This window comes from Bremia lactucae, linkage group LG18, assembly GCF_004359215.1.
Source record: "Bremia lactucae strain SF5 linkage group LG18, whole genome shotgun sequence".
Classification (NCBI taxonomy): Eukaryota; Oomycota; class Peronosporomycetes; order Peronosporales; family Peronosporaceae; genus Bremia; species Bremia lactucae.
In genome coordinates, this window is record NC_090627.1 from 802,947 (window position 1) to 820,425 (window position 17,479).

The 17,479-nt window shown below is 45.2% G+C and overlaps 5 protein-coding genes across 5 annotated transcripts; 2 read left to right on the top strand and 3 right to left on the bottom strand.

The window, feature by feature from the left end:
• Positions 1–4,615: 4,615 nt before the first annotated feature.
• Positions 4,616–5,388, bottom strand: CCR75_001653 (uncharacterized protein). The gene is made up of 3 exons (XM_067959754.1): positions 5,272–5,388; positions 4,914–5,204; positions 4,616–4,845 (listed from the first exon to the last, which is right to left on the bottom strand). Exons 1-2 carry the CDS (start codon positions 5,356–5,358, stop codon positions 4,953–4,955), a joined length of 339 nt encoding a protein of 112 aa, XP_067819803.1. The 5' UTR covers positions 5,359–5,388; the 3' UTR covers positions 4,616–4,845; positions 4,914–4,952.
• Positions 5,389–5,645: 257 nt separating this feature from the next.
• On the top strand, positions 5,646–6,536 carry CCR75_001652 (uncharacterized protein; the record flags this gene model as incomplete). The annotated part of the gene is made up of 1 exon (XM_067959753.1): positions 5,646–6,536. One exon carries the CDS (start codon positions 5,646–5,648, stop codon positions 6,534–6,536), a length of 891 nt encoding a protein of 296 aa, XP_067819804.1.
• Positions 6,537–6,565: 29 nt separating this feature from the next.
• CCR75_001651 (uncharacterized protein) lies at positions 6,566–7,664 on the bottom strand. Its single transcript, XM_067959752.1, has 3 exons — positions 7,506–7,664; positions 7,360–7,440; positions 6,566–7,293 (listed from the first exon to the last, which is right to left on the bottom strand). The coding sequence occupies exons 1-3, from the start codon at positions 7,605–7,607 to the stop codon at positions 7,285–7,287; spliced, it is 192 nt and encodes a 63-aa protein (XP_067819801.1). The 5' UTR covers positions 7,608–7,664; the 3' UTR covers positions 6,566–7,284.
• Positions 7,665–7,875: 211 nt separating this feature from the next.
• Positions 7,876–8,928, top strand: CCR75_001650 (uncharacterized protein). The gene is made up of 3 exons (XM_067959751.1): positions 7,876–8,031; positions 8,092–8,286; positions 8,341–8,928. Exons 1-3 carry the CDS (start codon positions 7,940–7,942, stop codon positions 8,780–8,782), a joined length of 729 nt encoding a protein of 242 aa, XP_067819802.1. The 5' UTR covers positions 7,876–7,939; the 3' UTR covers positions 8,783–8,928.
• Positions 8,929–11,406: 2,478 nt separating this feature from the next.
• Positions 11,407–17,250, bottom strand: CCR75_001649 (uncharacterized protein; the record flags this gene model as incomplete). The annotated part of the gene is made up of 10 exons (XM_067959750.1): positions 11,407–11,474; positions 11,497–11,776; positions 12,263–13,493; positions 13,565–13,630; positions 13,691–14,158; positions 14,733–14,763; positions 14,810–15,024; positions 15,397–16,566; positions 16,642–16,755; positions 16,781–17,250. 10 exons carry the CDS (start codon positions 17,248–17,250, stop codon positions 11,407–11,409), a joined length of 4,113 nt encoding a protein of 1,370 aa, XP_067819678.1.
• Positions 17,251–17,479: the final 229 nt, after the last annotated feature.

Sequence of the window (17,479 nt, forward strand, 5' to 3'; positions counted from 1 at the left end):
CACTGGCTAAGTTTAGGGTCTATCTTCTCGGAGATAGACCGTTCATTGTATATACGGACCATGCGTCATTACGCACGGCCGTAAATAGCCCACACCTCTCCCAAAGAATGGCGAGGTTGCTATCCTTTTTCGCAAAGTATAATTTCTCCTTGAAATATAAACCAGGACGACTTAATGTCGTCGCTGATGCGTTATCACGCCGACCCGATTTCGAGCCGGCTGCGCATTCCAACAGTGAAAATAATTCTACTGTTGCAACACTCATTTCAAGTGTTCCGTCATCAACCTTGTTTGATGACATAAAGAAAGCCTACGCACAAGATAAAGACTTTCTGCGTTTAAATGATAATCTGATCAATCCATCCGATATATCTTTAAAAGATTTACCGGCTTTATATCGATCGTCATCCGAACGATACACGACACGCAACGGCTTATTGTACTTCATAGTAGCCGGCGACACTCCACGTGTCGTAGTCCCAGCTCACATTGAATAGCGCTTGCGTATCATGTATGAGTGTCACGATGCACCAACAAGTGGGCATCGTGGACGTGAGAAAACTTATCGCACAGTAAGTTGCAACTTTTACTGGCCCCGCCAGTATCAGTTCGTGTGAAAGTACATTCGAGCTTGCGAGGTATGTCAATGGGTGAAGCCTAGCCTTGCATCCCGTGCATCTCTCCAACCTCTACCACTTCCGACAGAGTGTTGGCAGTCCGTATCTATGGACTTCGTCTTCGGATTTCCCGAAGACTATCACAAAAACAATGGAATCCTTGTTTTTGTAGACAGATTTAGCAAGATGGTACGTCTTGCTGCAGTACCAGAGCCGATCACGGCTCCGGGCTGTGCCCGTGTCTTTAGCGACGCGGTATTCAAACTCCACGGGTTACACCATGAACTGGTCTCGGTTAGAGAGCCACGGTCTACGGCGGAGTTTTGGCACTTCGTGTTCCGATCTCTCGGAACACGGTTGACTAACCCAGAAACGGATGGTCAAACCGAACGCGTAAATCGCGTCCTCGAAGAGATACTTCGAGGTTACGTTTGATCGTATCCGAATTGGAGCGAGTTTTTACCGATGGTCGAGTTCGCCATCAACAATTCGGTGCATGCGTCTACATCGCATAAACCGTTTTCTGTGAATGGCATACTTTAAGGGGGGTGACTCGCACGGGCAAAACCAATTCTGGTTCATGCTTATCACGCGTCGAAGTTAACAACGACGCGAATGATGTCGATGCCGAAGCAATCGACAGCGAAGGTGAGAAAACTCTCATGGCAGTGCGCACAAAGGGCACTGAAAAGACAATTAAATGAGTCAGCAGAGGAATTTCTGCTGACTCGAGAATCAGAAATTTGTGTCGTACTGGATTCCATGCTAACGTTGTGGACCGTCAGAAACGGAACGCAGACAAACATGGAAGAGCAAATGTTCTTTCATTTAAAGTTAATGACCTAGTACTACTGTCTACGGTAAACATACCTAAGCGTGTAGTCACTAGTGAGGGTAGCAGTAAACTACTACCCAAGTTCATTGGGCCATCTCGTGTACTGCATCGCAGTGGCAATGCGTACCCAATAGAATTGCCACGTAGGATGCGAACGCATCCTACGTTTTACGCTGGTCGGCTCCACCGTACCATCAATACGCGGTTTCTTCGAGGACGGATCTGACCACCCTGTAAAGAATTCCTAAAAGATTCTTCTGGTCACGAACCAGATTCTCATGTTGTATCTGGATATTCTCATGCCGGGTCCGAAGAATCTCGAAACAGCGATGAGCTGACGACAGCTCATCGCGAACAGCATGATAGTTCCGCTCGTACTCCAACAAGGAGTACGCACTCTTCGAACGGTCTTCCAACCGTTCGATATGGTGAGCCTGCACCGTCCGCTCTAACGAGCAACGCTTACCGCTCTCGTCTTCCAGTCCCTCCTCCAAATCATGGAGGAAGCGATCGGGTCATGCATGGTGCCATCCGGAACCTGCAGTACATGGCTCAAGCAATATTCTTTTTCGATTTTTATTAGCAGTCTAGGAGTTGAGAATCCAACGTTTTAACCTTTTAAGTGAATTGAGTGTTCGTCAGTGAGCAGATTGAGTGGTAGTGTGTTGAGTGGTAGAATTGAATGAATATTGATTTCCGTCTAACGTGAAATTAATTGGATTTTCAAATGAATGGGAGGGGGGTGAGTAAGAGGGGGAGTATAACGGAGCACTGCCGACTTGTACTGCTTCAGTACAAGTCCACTTCGCACTGCCTCAGTGCGAGTGGTGCCTCACGTCAGTTGACGTACACTAGTACGTGCAGCTCTTTAAAACACTTGCTTTAAAAGAGGGTTAACTAAAACCTGTATTAATATAATTAAGTTCTTCTTGTCTATCTACTTATTACTAACTTAATTATAAACTAATACAAAACATCTACTTTAAGTCTTATGTGTCTTTTTTTTTGCGCGCGTCCAGCGCTGACTGGACGGCAGAGAAAGTAGATGTAATGGTCTATATTTACCTATGGATAAGCTTTTAAAATATAACCAGATAAAGTAATATTCTCCAGATATTATCTACCTTTTAAATAATATATTAATTAACAGCCTTTAAGTGTTAATTTCATGTAACGATACACCCCGTTACATCACCCCTCCCTTAAACGACAATCGTTCTGACTGACATTGGATAGAGTGGCCACTATAAGACCACTTATATAAAAACGATGTTAATTGGTCAGAACTATCATTTTTAATTCTATCGCATGGTTAACGAGTCCATGCAGTATGCGAATAGTGCGGCGCCTTCGGCTGCGGCTCAAGCAGCCGCGGGCGACGCATTATTGTCTCTGGGGCAGACGGAACGTCTGCCGTAGTGTCATCATCTCCCGCAACTCTAAATGTTGCGGGTGCACGTGGTGAAACACAACGTGAATGCGACCCCTCGTTGGAAGTCGACTACGAATGCGAGTCAGGCGAAATGGCCGACTCGGGGAGAACAGAACAGTCGCCTGATCATCGTCAGGCGGTTGACTATAAGCCTTTGAATGAAAAAGGCTCATTCGAGTAGACGTGATGTTCACGCTTATGCCCAGCACATACGACTCCTAGCGAGTTGTATCACAAACAACCCAGTTCATGAACACACGTTGATTGCGGTGTTCATGCAAGGTCTTACGGATGGTCCCGTAAGGACCCACCTGTTCCGCTTTGAACTGGATACGCTTGAAGAAGCAACATCCGTTGCGGAATATGAGGACTTTGGCTTGAGACAGGCTCAAGCTACTTCGTCATCGTATCGTCCTCCAAGACGACACGAGCTTGGAGGTCCAGAACCTATGGACCTCTCTTATGTCGAAAGCGAAAAACCTCGCTTTTCGAACAACAAACGATTGCAGAAAGGCAATCGCTGTCAGAAGTTAGGACACTACGCTCATGAGTGTAGTGCTCCACGCCCAGTACCGAGAGGTACTGAACGTAATTATGGACCGAATGCTAAAAAGGGCAACGGTCGCGGGTCCGACGTTGTTGCGAAATCGCAACAGCGAGGTGGACCGCAAAAAAACGGTCGGAAGCTCTGATCGAGCTCTGAACTCAGCCCTAGGCGGTTTAAACGTCTGTTTGAGCCGGGCTTTAAAAGCCTGTAGTGACTTAAAGACAAATGGGTCGCGCAACTAAGGCCTAGTGCCCAATTTTTGGCACGACCTGCCAAATTTGACTGAGCAAATGCGACTTGCATTTGCTCGTCGACGATGTGACGAGCCCTTATGGCATCGACCAACTCGACAAATCGTCTTAAGAGGGAGTATTCTTCGACTCCCCTATACTTTGAGATGTCAATCTTTAAGGTTTCGGGTCGAAGTGTGTGCGTCATCCCAGGTGCAGGAGTTTGTACCTGTTGTAACCTCAATAGTTCTGCCTGTTGAGAGTGTTGCTGATTAAGCAAAGCTACCTTCCCCTAAAATGTCCATGTTAGATTATAAGAATGTGGTCCTTGGACGGACTACAAAGTGCTACCAGGTGTAACGGGGCACTGCCGACTTGTACTGCTTCAGTACAAGTCCACTTCGCACTGCTTCAGTGCGAGTGGTGCCTCACGTCACTTCACGCACACTAGTACGTGCAGAGGAAGACTCTTTCTTAAACACTTGCTTTAAAAAGGTTTATAATATTACTGTATACAATATAATTAAGTCTTCTTGTCTATCTACCTAATACTAACTTAATTATAAACTAATACAAAACATGTAATAAAGTCTTATCTGTCTTTCTTTTTGCGCGCGTCCGGCGCTGACTGGAACGCGGAGAAAGTAAATATAATGGTCTTTATCTACCAATGGATAAGCTGTATGAATATTACCATGTAAGGTAATATTCCATAAATATAATCTGCTCTTTAGATAAAAAATTAATTAACAACCTTTAAGTGTTAATTTAATGTAACGATACACCCCGTCACAGTGAGTGCTCCCTTTGTTATTTTTCTTATACGAAATAATATTCGTTTATGACGAAAAGAGATAATTAGATTCAGAGATGACGGTCATGGGATTATCATGGAGCGCGCAATTCAATTGTGGTCGGCGACAATTGTGATCCAGGTTCAAGTCACTCTTTAAGGTTCCGTTATCCATCGCTGTTTGTAAGGAGAAGAGTCTACTTACCAATTATGAATGTAACTTTATTACCAATACTTGAGTTGTAAAACGGCAATTAAATCTCTTATTAAAGTGATCACGCTCACGTCAGATAGGCACTTGAATAGAGTTTCTGCGCCTTCAAGTTTTTGTCGTATATATTTTTTCCATGTGACTTTTTGTGGCGGGATACTGTAGTAACTGAGGTACGAGCTAACAAAGAGCGATGAAAAGGATAAACTTATTGCTCAACGTAAAACAACAACGTCGAAGCAAACTACCATAATATTATCGCCGCTCAATAAGCTGCCTACTTGTAGCTACACCAAGATAACAATGAGCAGCGCCGCGGCGAGCAGCAGAATAATCACATAATAACAAAAGAGCTTGCGATGCGCACTGACAACCTTGCGAGCTGCCACTGTTTGTTGTTGAACTGCTGATTCCGTGTTGTCAATTTGAATACTAACGTCATCAAGCATTCCATTCTGCGACACAACTTCGTCGTTTGTAGCTACCGCAGCGTTGTGGAGTCGTTTAACGCCTGAGTAAACAGCATCGAGCTGCCGTTCCTAAATTTTAAAGATTACATCGCGAGAACATTAATAGTGATAGCAAACAATTACACACGCGACATACCTGATCTTCCGTAGCCTTGTCCATTCGCTTTAGGAGCCTCGGAGTGACCGCTTCCACATAATCACCAGTAGGCTGGGCCTCGGTCATCGTAGACTATAAATTGCTTCTTCATTTCATTAAATTGCCTTGTCCCACGCATGGTAATATCAGCCATGAATGCTAAAAATAAAAGAGAATATTTTATCAAATTACCACCAGTATTGTTTGCTGGCGGCATACAATTTTAGAATATTGACCTCTCAAGGCCAGAATAGGCCAGCATTTACTATAGGTTTGACAGATAAAGTTTCGCATTTCTAATTTTTCACGTCTCACTGATTCGTCCAAAGAAGATTCAAATGTTTGATTGGGTGTAATAATCTAACTTATCTCCCATGGCGCGGGAAGGTAGCGATAAGCGCCGAAAGCAATGGATGGGTGGCCGTGACGGCAACCAGAAGCGTTATAAGGGTGCACTAAGTGCTGCTACGAACGCAAAGGGACACGGTGCGGTTCTGGTCACATGTGAAAAGATTAAAGAACGTCAGAGCGTCAGCGATGCTCTCAATATCTTAAACGAAGCGGCGGATCGCTACTTTCCAGCAGACGAGGAAACGAAAGATCAAGAAGAAACGTCTGCCGCGGATGAAAGCAATTCGATGCAGAAGCAGCTACAAGAAGAGATTAAAGGGCTGCAAGAAAAGGCGAAAACGCGTCAAACTGGCCGATTTACGGCCCTGGACACAGGTGTCAAGGGTGCCGTGCTAATCCAATTTAAGGACGACAGTATTTCCCCGATGGCACTGATAAGCAAGATTTTTGAAGACGCAGAGACCACGAAAAGCATTGCGTCTCGATTTATTCAAAAGATGATTCCGTTGGAAAAGGTAGGGTACTCGAGTGTCGAGGGCATCAAGGAACTTGCTGCACCAATGATTCACGCTCATCTCGAGGCTTTTCGTAAAGAGCAAAAGGACGCTGGCAAGGATGACGTTTTTGAGTTCGCAGTTGAGTTTAAGCGTCGAAATTGCACGAATCTTAACAGCATGGACGTGATCAATGCGCTCGTAGAGCTGGTTGGAGAAGAAAAAACCAAAGTCAATCTGACCACGCCCCGCTCTGTGCTGATAGTCGAGGTGTTTCGGAATTCGTGTGGCTTCAGCATCTCGAACGACTTTTACCGATTCAAGAAGTACAACGTGCGCTCATTCATTGAATGCATCGCTCCTGGCCAAGAGACGGCGAAGGTAGGCGAGAACGACAAGAAAGTTGAAAAGGAAGATTAACGAATAAAAAACGAAAATTATGATTTTAGCGAAAAATGTTTAATTATGTGAATCGAGGTTAAATTGACTTTATTGGGCAAGAGCCGTCTCGCAAATATTAGACAACATTTCGGCTCATAGAGAAATGGTGGGTACCAGGTCGATAGCTAGTACTGGAAGGGCATCAATACTATACTGATGTAGATACGCAATAAATACTCACGAAGGAGGAATCACGGTTAAATGTGTCTTCATGGCGCAACTCTAAAATAAAGAGGAAATCATGCCATCACATACGATGTCACTGTTATCTAATATATCATACAGAAAGTTTACGTGTCTTGAGAATGGATCAGTGAAGTCTTCTCATGCTCATACTTTAATCAGAGAATGTAGATAATATGTTGATCGTCACTTCCATTCCCAAGACACACCCAGTCCCATTCCGAGGCAAATACTACCAAATCGACTACAGATAGAAAACCATTCTCGTAGCCAAAAGAGAATGAAATAAAGTTTCCAGGCTCTTACGCTGCATTGATAATCTGAGAATAAGCAACACGCTTTAAGACAACATGTTGTTGTGCTTACTGCCTCTTGTCCATCCACACGATGCTACTATCAACGCTGTCCAATTCTAACGCGATACATTATCCACACTATTGCAGAAATCAGGATAAAGCGCTCCAATTTCATTACCAGCACTAAACCAATTATTGCCAATCTCTGAAAAAGAGCACTTAAGTAGAAAATTGCCAACTACAGCGGCTTATTCTTCCTGTATAAAAAACAACAACACTGCGCTTAGCACAATTCTTTGAATCTATTTTCTAAGAAAACGAACCTTGTCTTTGTTCTTGCGATTGCGGTGCTTCTTGTCAAACTTTTTGGCCCAGTGCTGGTTGCGTAGAAACTTAGGGTCGAGCTTGGATCATGAATAGAAGGTCAGATGAATCTTACAAATAATGAATAAATAGACGAGAAACGTACCCCGCGCGTGGAGTGAAAGCGGTGGTTCTTCGGCTTCTTAATACCATTGCGGTGCGCTTTCACCGTGTTATTACGGGCCGTGTGATTTTTCTGCTTTACCATTTTTGCGTCGAATTGGCTCTGTTTCCTATAGTGACGTCGCTATTACGAGTCGAACAAACGCTGACCACCAATAGATTCAATTCGTATGTGCACCACAGGGTTGTGTGTACAACACCTCACATTACTTTGACAACTAAAAACCTCAATTTGAAGTTATTATTAAACCTTAGCCTAATTTATATGTATTAATATTACCGAAATATTACTACATATTATGTATTTTAGCAAATGCGATGTGTGTACACATTTTACCTGACCAGGGAGGGGGCTAAATATCCGAGCAGCGACCGTACGGCACTGGCAAGTTCCGCGACCTTAATCCAGTGTGTATCATGTCGAATCCTTTTGGAGACAGCAACGTAATGGGGAACGACGTGGCAGAAGATTTATCGGACTTTGCAGCGCCTGTCGACCATTGCGGAGAGTGCGTGGCAGCTGCTGGAATCATAGCTATGCGGAATGCTAATGTTGGACTTGTCTGTAGTTTCTTTGAAGCCGCGGCGAACGAGGCCTCGCACAACGTGTACGAGAACCAGATGGATCCGAATTATGCTCAGCATATGAAGGATAGCTATCCGCCTCAGAGCTACGGATCGGGACCTTTAGAACAGTCTACGGGCAGTTTTCATGCAGAGACTCCGACTCACATACCTGCCGTTGACGAGGACAACGAGCTCACGTACGTTGGTTGTGCTTCAATATTATTTAATTGGATGTTAACAGTTATATGTAGTAAATTTATGGAGGAGTATGAGAGAAAGATTTCGCTAAAGGCCCAGGAGCAAGAAAAGGTAGCGATTGAGTGCAAAGCCAAGGCGGAAGAGGATATGGCGCAATTCTTGGCCGAGCGCCAGCGTATTAAAGAGTCAAAGTTGCAGGCCAACCGCGTATTTGAGCAAGCTACGCTTGAAAAAATGGTGGCTGATCTACAGAACGAGAACCCGTGGGAACGCGTGGTCACGCTCGTGGATCTCGAGACGAGCCGGAAGAAAAGGCTTGACTTGCCGAATAGTAACGAGAGTGATGGCAAGAAGCAGCAACCTATGCCCGTGGCTGTGCCTGCGAAGAAAACACCGGAAGACGAAGAGGATGTTTCGAGAATGCGTCAGCTATTTGTGCAGCTGAAGGCCTCGCCACTTGAGCATACGCGCGTTGACGCCGTGGCTACTAATTAGATTGAAGCTTTAAGATATGACAGCAGATTTCCATTACATTGTCTTAGCAATTAATCGTGGCTTTTTAAGACGAAGAAGCTGTTGTCAATTGACAGTTTTTTTCTGCTTTAATATTTTAATTTAATTTTCCGATTTGCGTCGACAAACGAGTTGAGAAAGAAATTTTAATGGAATGTGTGCTCGCAATTGTTGCACTCCGGCCATGGATGAGTAGGGCGCGGCGTGAAAGCAGGCGAGCTTTAGTTAACTATTGCACCAAATTAAGATCATCTTTGACGGAGAACGAAGGGAACTTCTGTGAGGTGCATGCTAACGAAGTAATTCAATTGTGTTAACGGAAGCAACGTTACCGCTGTTTGTCCGCCAGTCGTCAACAATCTTGTGATCAGTATAGAATACAAACATTGAGGGAAAACTGAATATAAGCGCCAATTTTTTTTCCATACTTTTCTGATGATAAATTTTATAATTCGTCATTTATCTTAATAGGTATCAGGTGACGTTGCATCGGATCCTTGTACTTATTAAAACACATTTGCGCTAGTATCTGAGAACGGCGTAGAATCCATGCTAGCGCATAAGAATTCATTATTCTCAGACTCCTTTGTCGCACGACAACCACCTTGAATCGTCGGCCTGTGCTAAAGTATGCCATGGACAGACACTTCTGTAGTCGTAAATTTATCTACTGTGAATATCATAAATTACATCATCCAGAGTTCATACGTACAGAGGGCATTTCTACTTCTTTAAAAGAAATATTTCAAGAATACAAAAGGCATCCCTTCTTCTTCAAGAGTAGGTGAGAATACCAGATCGTATAAACGCACTACCTGTAATCAATTACAAGATTATATTGTGAATTGAAAGCAATTCCACCACCAATTGCTAAGGTTTAACAGACATGCAAAAACTTTTCGACGAAGCATTTGATATCAGCAAATTCATTCGAAAAGCCTATGTCGCCAGCGCTGCGCGATTGTAGCGTAAGCCAAGAGGACCCCCTACGCCACTTCGATCTGATTCAATTTATGTTGCGAACTTCGATCATTTGACGCACAACATAAGCCGTCCGAACTCCATTTCGAGCAAACTCATTTACTAATTTGCAAGCCCTAGTTTACTCTATCTCGTTCGAAGAGCTTGCTAACTCAGTTCAACCATGAAACTTCCAACATCTTTTTTTCCACTTCTTGCCACAGCGTTGGCGCTATCAGCGTCCCTCATTGCAAGTCAGCAGGCTGGAAAGAGCACTATTGAAAAGCATCCTTCGTTATCGTCGAAACAATGCTCCAAGAATGGAGGCTGCGTGATCGAATCTACATCAGTCGTGCTTGATGCGAATTGGCGCTGGTTGCATCAAGTCGGAGACTACAAGAACTGCTACAGTGGCAATCAATGGGATGCAGCCCTATGTTCAACTCCCGAGTTGTGTGCAAAGAATTGTGCCCTTGAAGGTGCTGACTATCAAGGCACGTACGGCATCACCACGTCTGCTGACGAGTTGCAACTAAAGTTAGTGACACAGACGCCATACGGCGCGAATGTTGGCTCTCGTGTGTACCTCCTGGATGCTTCTGGTTCAAAGTACAAACAATTTCAACTACTTAATCAGGAATTTACGCTCGACGTTGACGTCTCGAAACTCCCTTGTGGACTCAACGGAGCGCTCTATTTCGTGCAAATGGACGCGGATGGAGGCATCGGCCGCTTTCCAACTAACACAGCAGGAGCTAACTACGGCACGGGATACTGTGACGCGCAATGTCCACATGACATCAAGTTTATCAATGGGGAAGCGAATACATTAGAATGGGGATCTGGTTATCAGAACTCTGGTGGTGGCAAGTACGGTGCCTGTTGTGCAGAGCTCGACATTTGGGAGGCCAATAGTATGAGCAATGCCTTTACAACGCACCCGTGTACGTCCGAAGGGCAGACACGCTGTACAAGTCCAGAGGAATGTGGCACTGGTGATCTTAATCGCTACAAGGGCGTGTGTGATAAAGACGGTTGTGACTTTAATCCCTTTCGAATGGGGAATCAAACGTTCTACGGTGCTGGCTCGCACTTTACTATTGACACCACCCGAACATTTACGCTAGTGACCCAATTCGTCACAAATGACAATACTTCTACTGGCGATCTCATAGAGATTCGAAGGTTGTTTAAACAAGACGACCGTGTCGCGGCCATGCCCAACAGTGCATGGTCTGAATTACGTGATGCTAACTCTATTACGGACTCCATGTGCAATGCGTCGAAGAAATTCTTTGGTGACCAGAACGACCACGCCGCAAAGGGTGGGCTTGTACGTATGGGCAAGCAAATGGCAAATGGGTTAACCCTTGCCATGAGCCTCTGGTCGGACCATGCCGCTTACTGCCACTGGCTCGACAGTAGCTATCCCATTGGAGCAGACTCGCTTAAGCCTGGCGTTAAGCGTGGTCTGTGTCCAACGTCAGGTGGACGTCCTGCTGACGTGGAGGCTCAGCATCCCGATGCTTCTGTCAAGTTCATGAACATTCGCATTGGTGACATCGGAACAACTTTTTAAGTTTTTAATAAAAGTCAACAATGAAAAATCGCTTTTCGAAAACCAACAAGTTCTTTTGTTATATAGGTTACGTCATAACCTTGTCACGACACAGCGCAAAGATTGGAATTATCATAATTACGTGTTTACTCACATCTAGCGTACATAAATTACAAACAATATTGCACATGGTCTTGTCGAACACTCGACAGCAGCGCAATGTCCACGTCTTCAATCAATACAAGCTGCGATTTCGACGACTTTCGGGATTCTTTTCGTACCGTCGATCGTTGAAATGATCTTTGACTGCCTTGAGGTACTAACGACACGGGATGATAGAGTCGACCACTTGCTGCCAAGTCTTCGACTGAAAGCTCTAGATTTCGCAGTTCGTAATGAAGTTGTAAAGCCGACGGTCGATTTTCTGGATCAGCATCGAGGCATTGATGCACCAATGTCTGTACACTGTTTGGACAATCGAGACTTAATGACGGTCGCAATTTCCCAGCACTCACGAGCACAGCAATGCGAGCATTCGTGTGTTTCACGTTCCCCCCACGATGGTCCGTTGGAACGCCTTCCGAGTACGGTCGACGACACGTATCCAATTCCGTCATAATCACTCCAAACGAATACACATCGGCTTTTTCAGAATACCGCTCTCCGCGTAAAACTTCCGGTGCAATCCATGAAATCGTGCCAATTTCAGCAGTCATGGTTTGATCCTCTGTGAGTTCTCGACTCACACCAAAGTCGGTTAATTTAGCAATCCATTGATCACTTAAGAGCACATTGTTTGGTTTCAAGTCGCGATGGATCATTGGACGATCAAACGAGTGCAAGTAGACAAGCGCTTCGGCAATATCCAATGCAATAAAGGCTTTACACTTGAACCCTCCTGTCTTGGACTTGGTCGAATGAAGCCATCCAAACGCGTCGCGCACGGCTGGATCACGTGTTTCACGCTTAAGCTGCTTTTGTAAGAACGTGGCAAGATCTCCGTGTGGCATGTATTCAAAGACGGCAGATAAATCCAAGAGGGAGGTAAACGTAAAGCCAAGGAACGTGACAATCTTCGGGTGATCCAATGACGCACACGTTCGGATTTCATCCATAAAACTATTGAGCATGTGTGGATCCCGCACACGGTCGGGCAAGATTTGCTTCGTCACGACAATTCGATCGCGAAACGTCGCCTTGTAGACTGCACCGTAGCCGCCTGTGGCAATCAATTTACCACGAACGACGTCTTTGTGAAGTAATTGAAAGTGACGCATGTCCAGGTCTGTTCGAATGTCATTTTTCAACGGAACTACTGCCGCGACGGTAGCAATCGATTGCGTCGAAGAGGCCAATGTACTTCCAAAGCCTTGACGCTTCGAACACACCCGAGTATCGCTCTCGAGCTCTGCAGGTTCTTCGTAGGGTATATTCCGAGTATCTAATGTCCGTTCAAAGTACGCGTGTGTACTTGGTTTTAGTGTGGTGCGATATTCCACAACTGACTGGAAATCCGACCGCGTTTCATTCGTGTATTGTTTCATCGAATCGTTCCAGCGACGATGGCGAAAGAGAACGTACGCAAAGACACCGCCAAGCAGCACGAGCACTAAAATCGCTCCTGCAATGACTGCCACAAGCATCCATCCCGACGTCGCAGTCAAGTAATTCGTCGACGAGACGCTCGTAGAAGTATCAAAGTCGCTCGCAATCACGTATTTGCGATTGTAAATAGCGTCAGGCAGTACACAGACATTAACGGATTGGATTGGATAGATCGTGGCTTTTGCATCGATGGGGCAATTACGACTGGAGATTGCAACTTTTAATCGAGTGAGTCCTGTTAAAAGTGGAAGCGTGGAATTCGCAATCTCATAGGATTCGACAGTAGAGCCTTCGAGGTTGACATAGGCAAGTGAACCTGAGGATGGTAAAGTCATGCCAGAAAGACGTCGCACGTTGCAGTCGAGACAGGAAAACATTTGAAGCTGTGATGGCATTTGCCACTTGGAGAGATCGCAAATGGGGTTGCCACTCGTATCAAGTGATTCGAGTGTATCGCTGAAAGAAAAGATAGTGAGGGTGGAAATGTTATTGCGTTGAAGCGATAAAGTCGTGACGGTGTCGGGAATTTCGCCTTGATCGAGATTCTTGATCGCATTCTTGTCTAAAATCCTGTCACATTGCGATACTTTGTGAGATTTATAAAATTTTGAAAAAAATCAAAAAAACATCATCAGTCGTACAATTTATTGACACTTGATGGGATCGATAACGCATCTAGAGCGCTGAGGCCATTGGCCGACAAGTCTCTAATCAAACAAGAACATTACTATCATGCAAGAAGGCACGAGAGGTAGAAGAGTACGCACAACATCTTGACGGTAGCATCCGAGTCTTCATAGATCGTCGTGACTTGATTCCCTGACAAGATCACCGTCGTGACATCTGGAAAACTCGAAATGACCGCAATGCCTAGATTACTCGCATCTACGGCTGTGGATCCATTGCTCGAGGTCGAGGTAATTTGAACGACAGTGCAATTTTCGTACACGACTTCGGCATTGGACGGAATTGTTTCACTCCGCCGGAGAGTCGCGAGCGTTGGCGCAGGCTTTTCACATGCGTCTGTGAGAAGGACTTGCGCTCGTACTGATCTTTCTAGTAGAAGCACAAACAGCGCCATGTGTCCGACATGACGCCGAAGTGATCGCCTCATGATTGCGTGGCGCTCCGCCTCGATCTCGAGAGACGAGCAAACGTTTAAATAAGAGGTCGTAGAATGAGTCTTTGTATTGCGTGGAGTTTGAGTCACGGCGTTGCGACACAAACGTGGACCGCTACCCATCCGAAAAAGGCTCTCATTAGACGAGATATCGATTGATTGGTACAATTGGGTTACGATTTCCCAATCTCTCGACTTGATTCATCGAGTAACTTTGTTGCAACGTCCGCTTAAAGAGTGGAAAGGGTTTGAATGGATTAGGGGTGAAGATGTAGCCAACAGGACTGCTGTCCAAGTGATTTGGTAAACATCTTACGAAACTCCGAGCACCAAGGGATAGGGATCTTTAAGTAACAAATCAAGTAGTTTTTAACGAGAGAGAGCCGCATTTTAGCGTCGATATCGGAGAATCTCCGGCTGCGATTGGAAAATCTCACACTGATATTTTCTGCTAGTAGATCGTAAGAACGAGCTGTTCAATTAGCGATTGAAATTTTGCACCAAAGGCAATGTCGTCAATTTGTCTAGACGCATCAGTTGCGATATTGTAATACGGTGGCACTGCCGTCAATCTAAAATTACGCTTAAGTATGATTAATTACTCAAAGCGATTCACTTAAAACTATAGTTTTCTTCCATATCAAACTCAAGAGAAAAGTGTAAGAGTCACACCCTTCTTTATTAAATACCTTTCAAAGCACGATAAGCTTTTCAAATAATCTAACAGCTTCAACGTAATATCAACCTGGCTATATCGAACTCATACGTCTCGCCGACGTACAGCGCTCTTCTCGTTGAAGCTCTAGATTCCGAAGTTCAAAGTGAATTTGAAGAGCCGACGGACGATCTTCGGGATGGAAAGCCAAGCACTTGTCCACTAACTTCCGTACACTGCGAGGACAATCGCCGTGGACGTTCGGTCGCAGAGCTCCAGCACTCACTAGGACAGCAATGCGAGTATTCGAGGTCTGAATCTTGCCACTGCGGTTGCTTTCACCTACGATACCAAGCGCGTAGGGCCGACGACAAGTATCGAGCTCCGTTAAAATCACACCTAATGAATAGACGTCGGCTTTCTCGGAATAGTGCTCGCCACGCAAGACCTCGGGCGCAATCCACGACACCGTGCCGACTTCGGCGGTCATGGTCTCGTCTTCAGTTAATTCGCGACTAATGCCAAAGTCGGTGAGTTTTGCTTCCCACACATCGTTTAAAAGCACGTTCTTGGATTTTAAATCACGATGTATAATAGGGCTTTCAAACGAATGCAAATACACAAGCGCTTCGGCAATATCGAGTGCTAAAAGAGACTTGCATCGAATTCCTTGCTCGTTAGAATGAAACCATCCGTACTTCTCTCGGGCCACGTCGTTCTCCTCTTCGCGATCCAATTGCTGTTGTAACATCGTACTCAAGTCCCCGTGTGGCACGTATTCCAATACCATACAAATATCAAGTAATGAACTCCACGTGACACCAATAAAGTGCACAATTTTAGGGTGGTCTAATGTCGAACATAAACGAATTTCATCAAGAAAATTCCCAAGGCAGCGCTTGTTCCGAGCACGTTCCGGGAGCAATTGTTTCACCACCACAAGATCGTTTTGAAATGTTGCCAAGTACACGGCACCGTAGCCACCTTTAGCAAGAAGGTCCCCACGGACGACTTCTTTCTGAAGCAATCGGCACTGAAGAATATCGTCGTTCATACGAATGTCATGAAGCACGTAGCTCGCTCCGGATGGGCTCAGCCCTGCCTCCGGAATCGAGTCGGTTTGACCCGTTTGAGACGTGCCGGATACGTGTCTTGGTAGGTATTGTGGCACTTTAAAAGCCGACAACGACTCGGGATTATACGCAAGAGTCTCGGCTTCTTCAAGCTCCACGTCGCGATCAAGTTGTCGACGTCGAAAGATAAAAAAAACGACGCCGCCTAGAATACAGACAAACATGGCGCCAAGGCACGTCACAGCGAGCATCATCCAATTACTCAAACGAGTACTATGAGTATCGTTTTTGGATACAAAAGGGTCGGCCCGTTTCGACACGTCGGTGCCATTAATAAGGTACTTGATGCCAAAATAAGTGTCTGGAAGCACACAGAGATTCATTGATCGAGCGATTTTCCACGTCGCATACCGATCTTTACAGCTAACTCCGACGGTCGTGACGACAAGGTCTTGTACTTCATTCAAAACGGCTAAACTCGAGTGCGTGATTTCAAAGAGCTCGACATTGCTGCCCGACAGATCAAAGACCGAGAGGGATTTGGTTGTTGGAAACACCACGCCTCCAATTAGTTTGATCCCACAATTTTGACATCGAAACGACTGCAACCTTGGTGGCATTTTCCAACTTGAGAGCTTGACGATAGCATTGCCACTAATGTCAATAAATTGAGTCTCGTCGCTTAATTGAAAGCTTTGCAACGACTTGAGACTATTGTTTCGAATGGAAATGGATGTGACCGTATCGGGCACATTGTCTTTAAAGATACCAGTCAGTTGATTCGAGTCTAAATTTCTTTACATTCAAACGACATTGACCGAGGGTAAGTGTTTTTTTCCAAAGTTTCAAAACATCCCTTTTGCAACACACTTACAAAACGCGCACACTACGAGGGAGTGAAATGTTACCAAGCGCGTTGATCCCGTTATCCGATAAATCCCTTTTCGACACACAAAAGCTGTGAATTCGTGGCTATTGCTTAAACTTGATAAAAAAAAACATTCATTACAATGTCATGACGGAGGCCTTGTCGACTTTTTGAATCATTTGAATCCAGTTCCCGGATAAGTTCCTATTCTCATGCAACTTTGTCATCCTTTTGGTATAAAAAATAGGCACAATTTGCAAATATTCGTACAGCAAATCGACGTTAGGGAAGCTTCGAACGACTTCAATTTTCTGACGCGAGGCGTCCATGGAGACACTGCCGTCGCTTAATGTGGTGGCGCGGATTGTCAAGATAGCACAGTCTTTATAAATGACATACGCAGCGTCGGGCAACGACCGGCTTTGCATGAGTGTAACCTGCTGGGGCGGAGACTTGAGGCATTCTTGACGCTGCGCTTTAAGCGCTGCCAAGCTCTCGGGTTCAGTGCTGCTATTTTCTACGGGAGTGCGTGTCACTGTCAACGCGGCATTTGTCACCTGAAGCGTTAGAAACACGACGAACATGCCCTTCCACCCCCAACGCCCCGACATGATGCAATTGCAGCCAAATTGATCGAATTGAGACGTCTGACAAACGCCTAAGGACAGCAGCTCGTACTAGTCGTTTCGCTCGGCTTGGCCAGCCTTAGCAATCGGCTCAAATGGTTCCGAGGAGACCACTGCAATTCGGAATAGCAGAGTGTGGCAGCAGCTGGAAAATCTGAAGCCAATTCGCCCCATTTTTTGCGCAAAACTCGGTCGGAGACATGCTAGAAACTGG

What these genes read in the sequence shown, in the direction of transcription:
- CCR75_001653 (XM_067959754.1), bottom strand. Translation starts at nt 5,358, where the DNA reads ATGACCGAGGCCCAGCCTACTGGTGATTATGTGGAAGCGGTCACTCCG. An exon ending in ACAAGGCTACGGAAGATCAG is followed by an intron (nt 5,205 to 5,271) that starts GTATGTCGCGTG and finishes TTTAAAATTTAG; the next exon opens with GAACGGCAGCTCGATGCTGT.
- CCR75_001651 (XM_067959752.1), bottom strand. Translation starts at nt 7,607, where the DNA reads ATGGTAAAGCAGAAAAATCACACGGCCCGTAATAACACGGTGAAAGCG. An exon ending in GCTTTCACTCCACGCGCGGG is followed by an intron (nt 7,441 to 7,505) that starts GTACGTTTCTCG and finishes TCATGATCCAAG; the next exon opens with CTCGACCCTAAGTTTCTACG.
- CCR75_001650 (XM_067959751.1), top strand. Translation starts at nt 7,940, where the DNA reads ATGTCGAATCCTTTTGGAGACAGCAACGTAATGGGGAACGACGTGGCA. An exon ending in CCTGTCGACCATTGCGGAGA is followed by an intron (nt 8,032 to 8,091) that starts GTGCGTGGCAGC and finishes ACTTGTCTGTAG; the next exon opens with TTTCTTTGAAGCCGCGGCGA. An exon ending in GACGAGGACAACGAGCTCAC is followed by an intron (nt 8,287 to 8,340) that starts GTACGTTGGTTG and finishes AGTTATATGTAG; the next exon opens with TAAATTTATGGAGGAGTATG.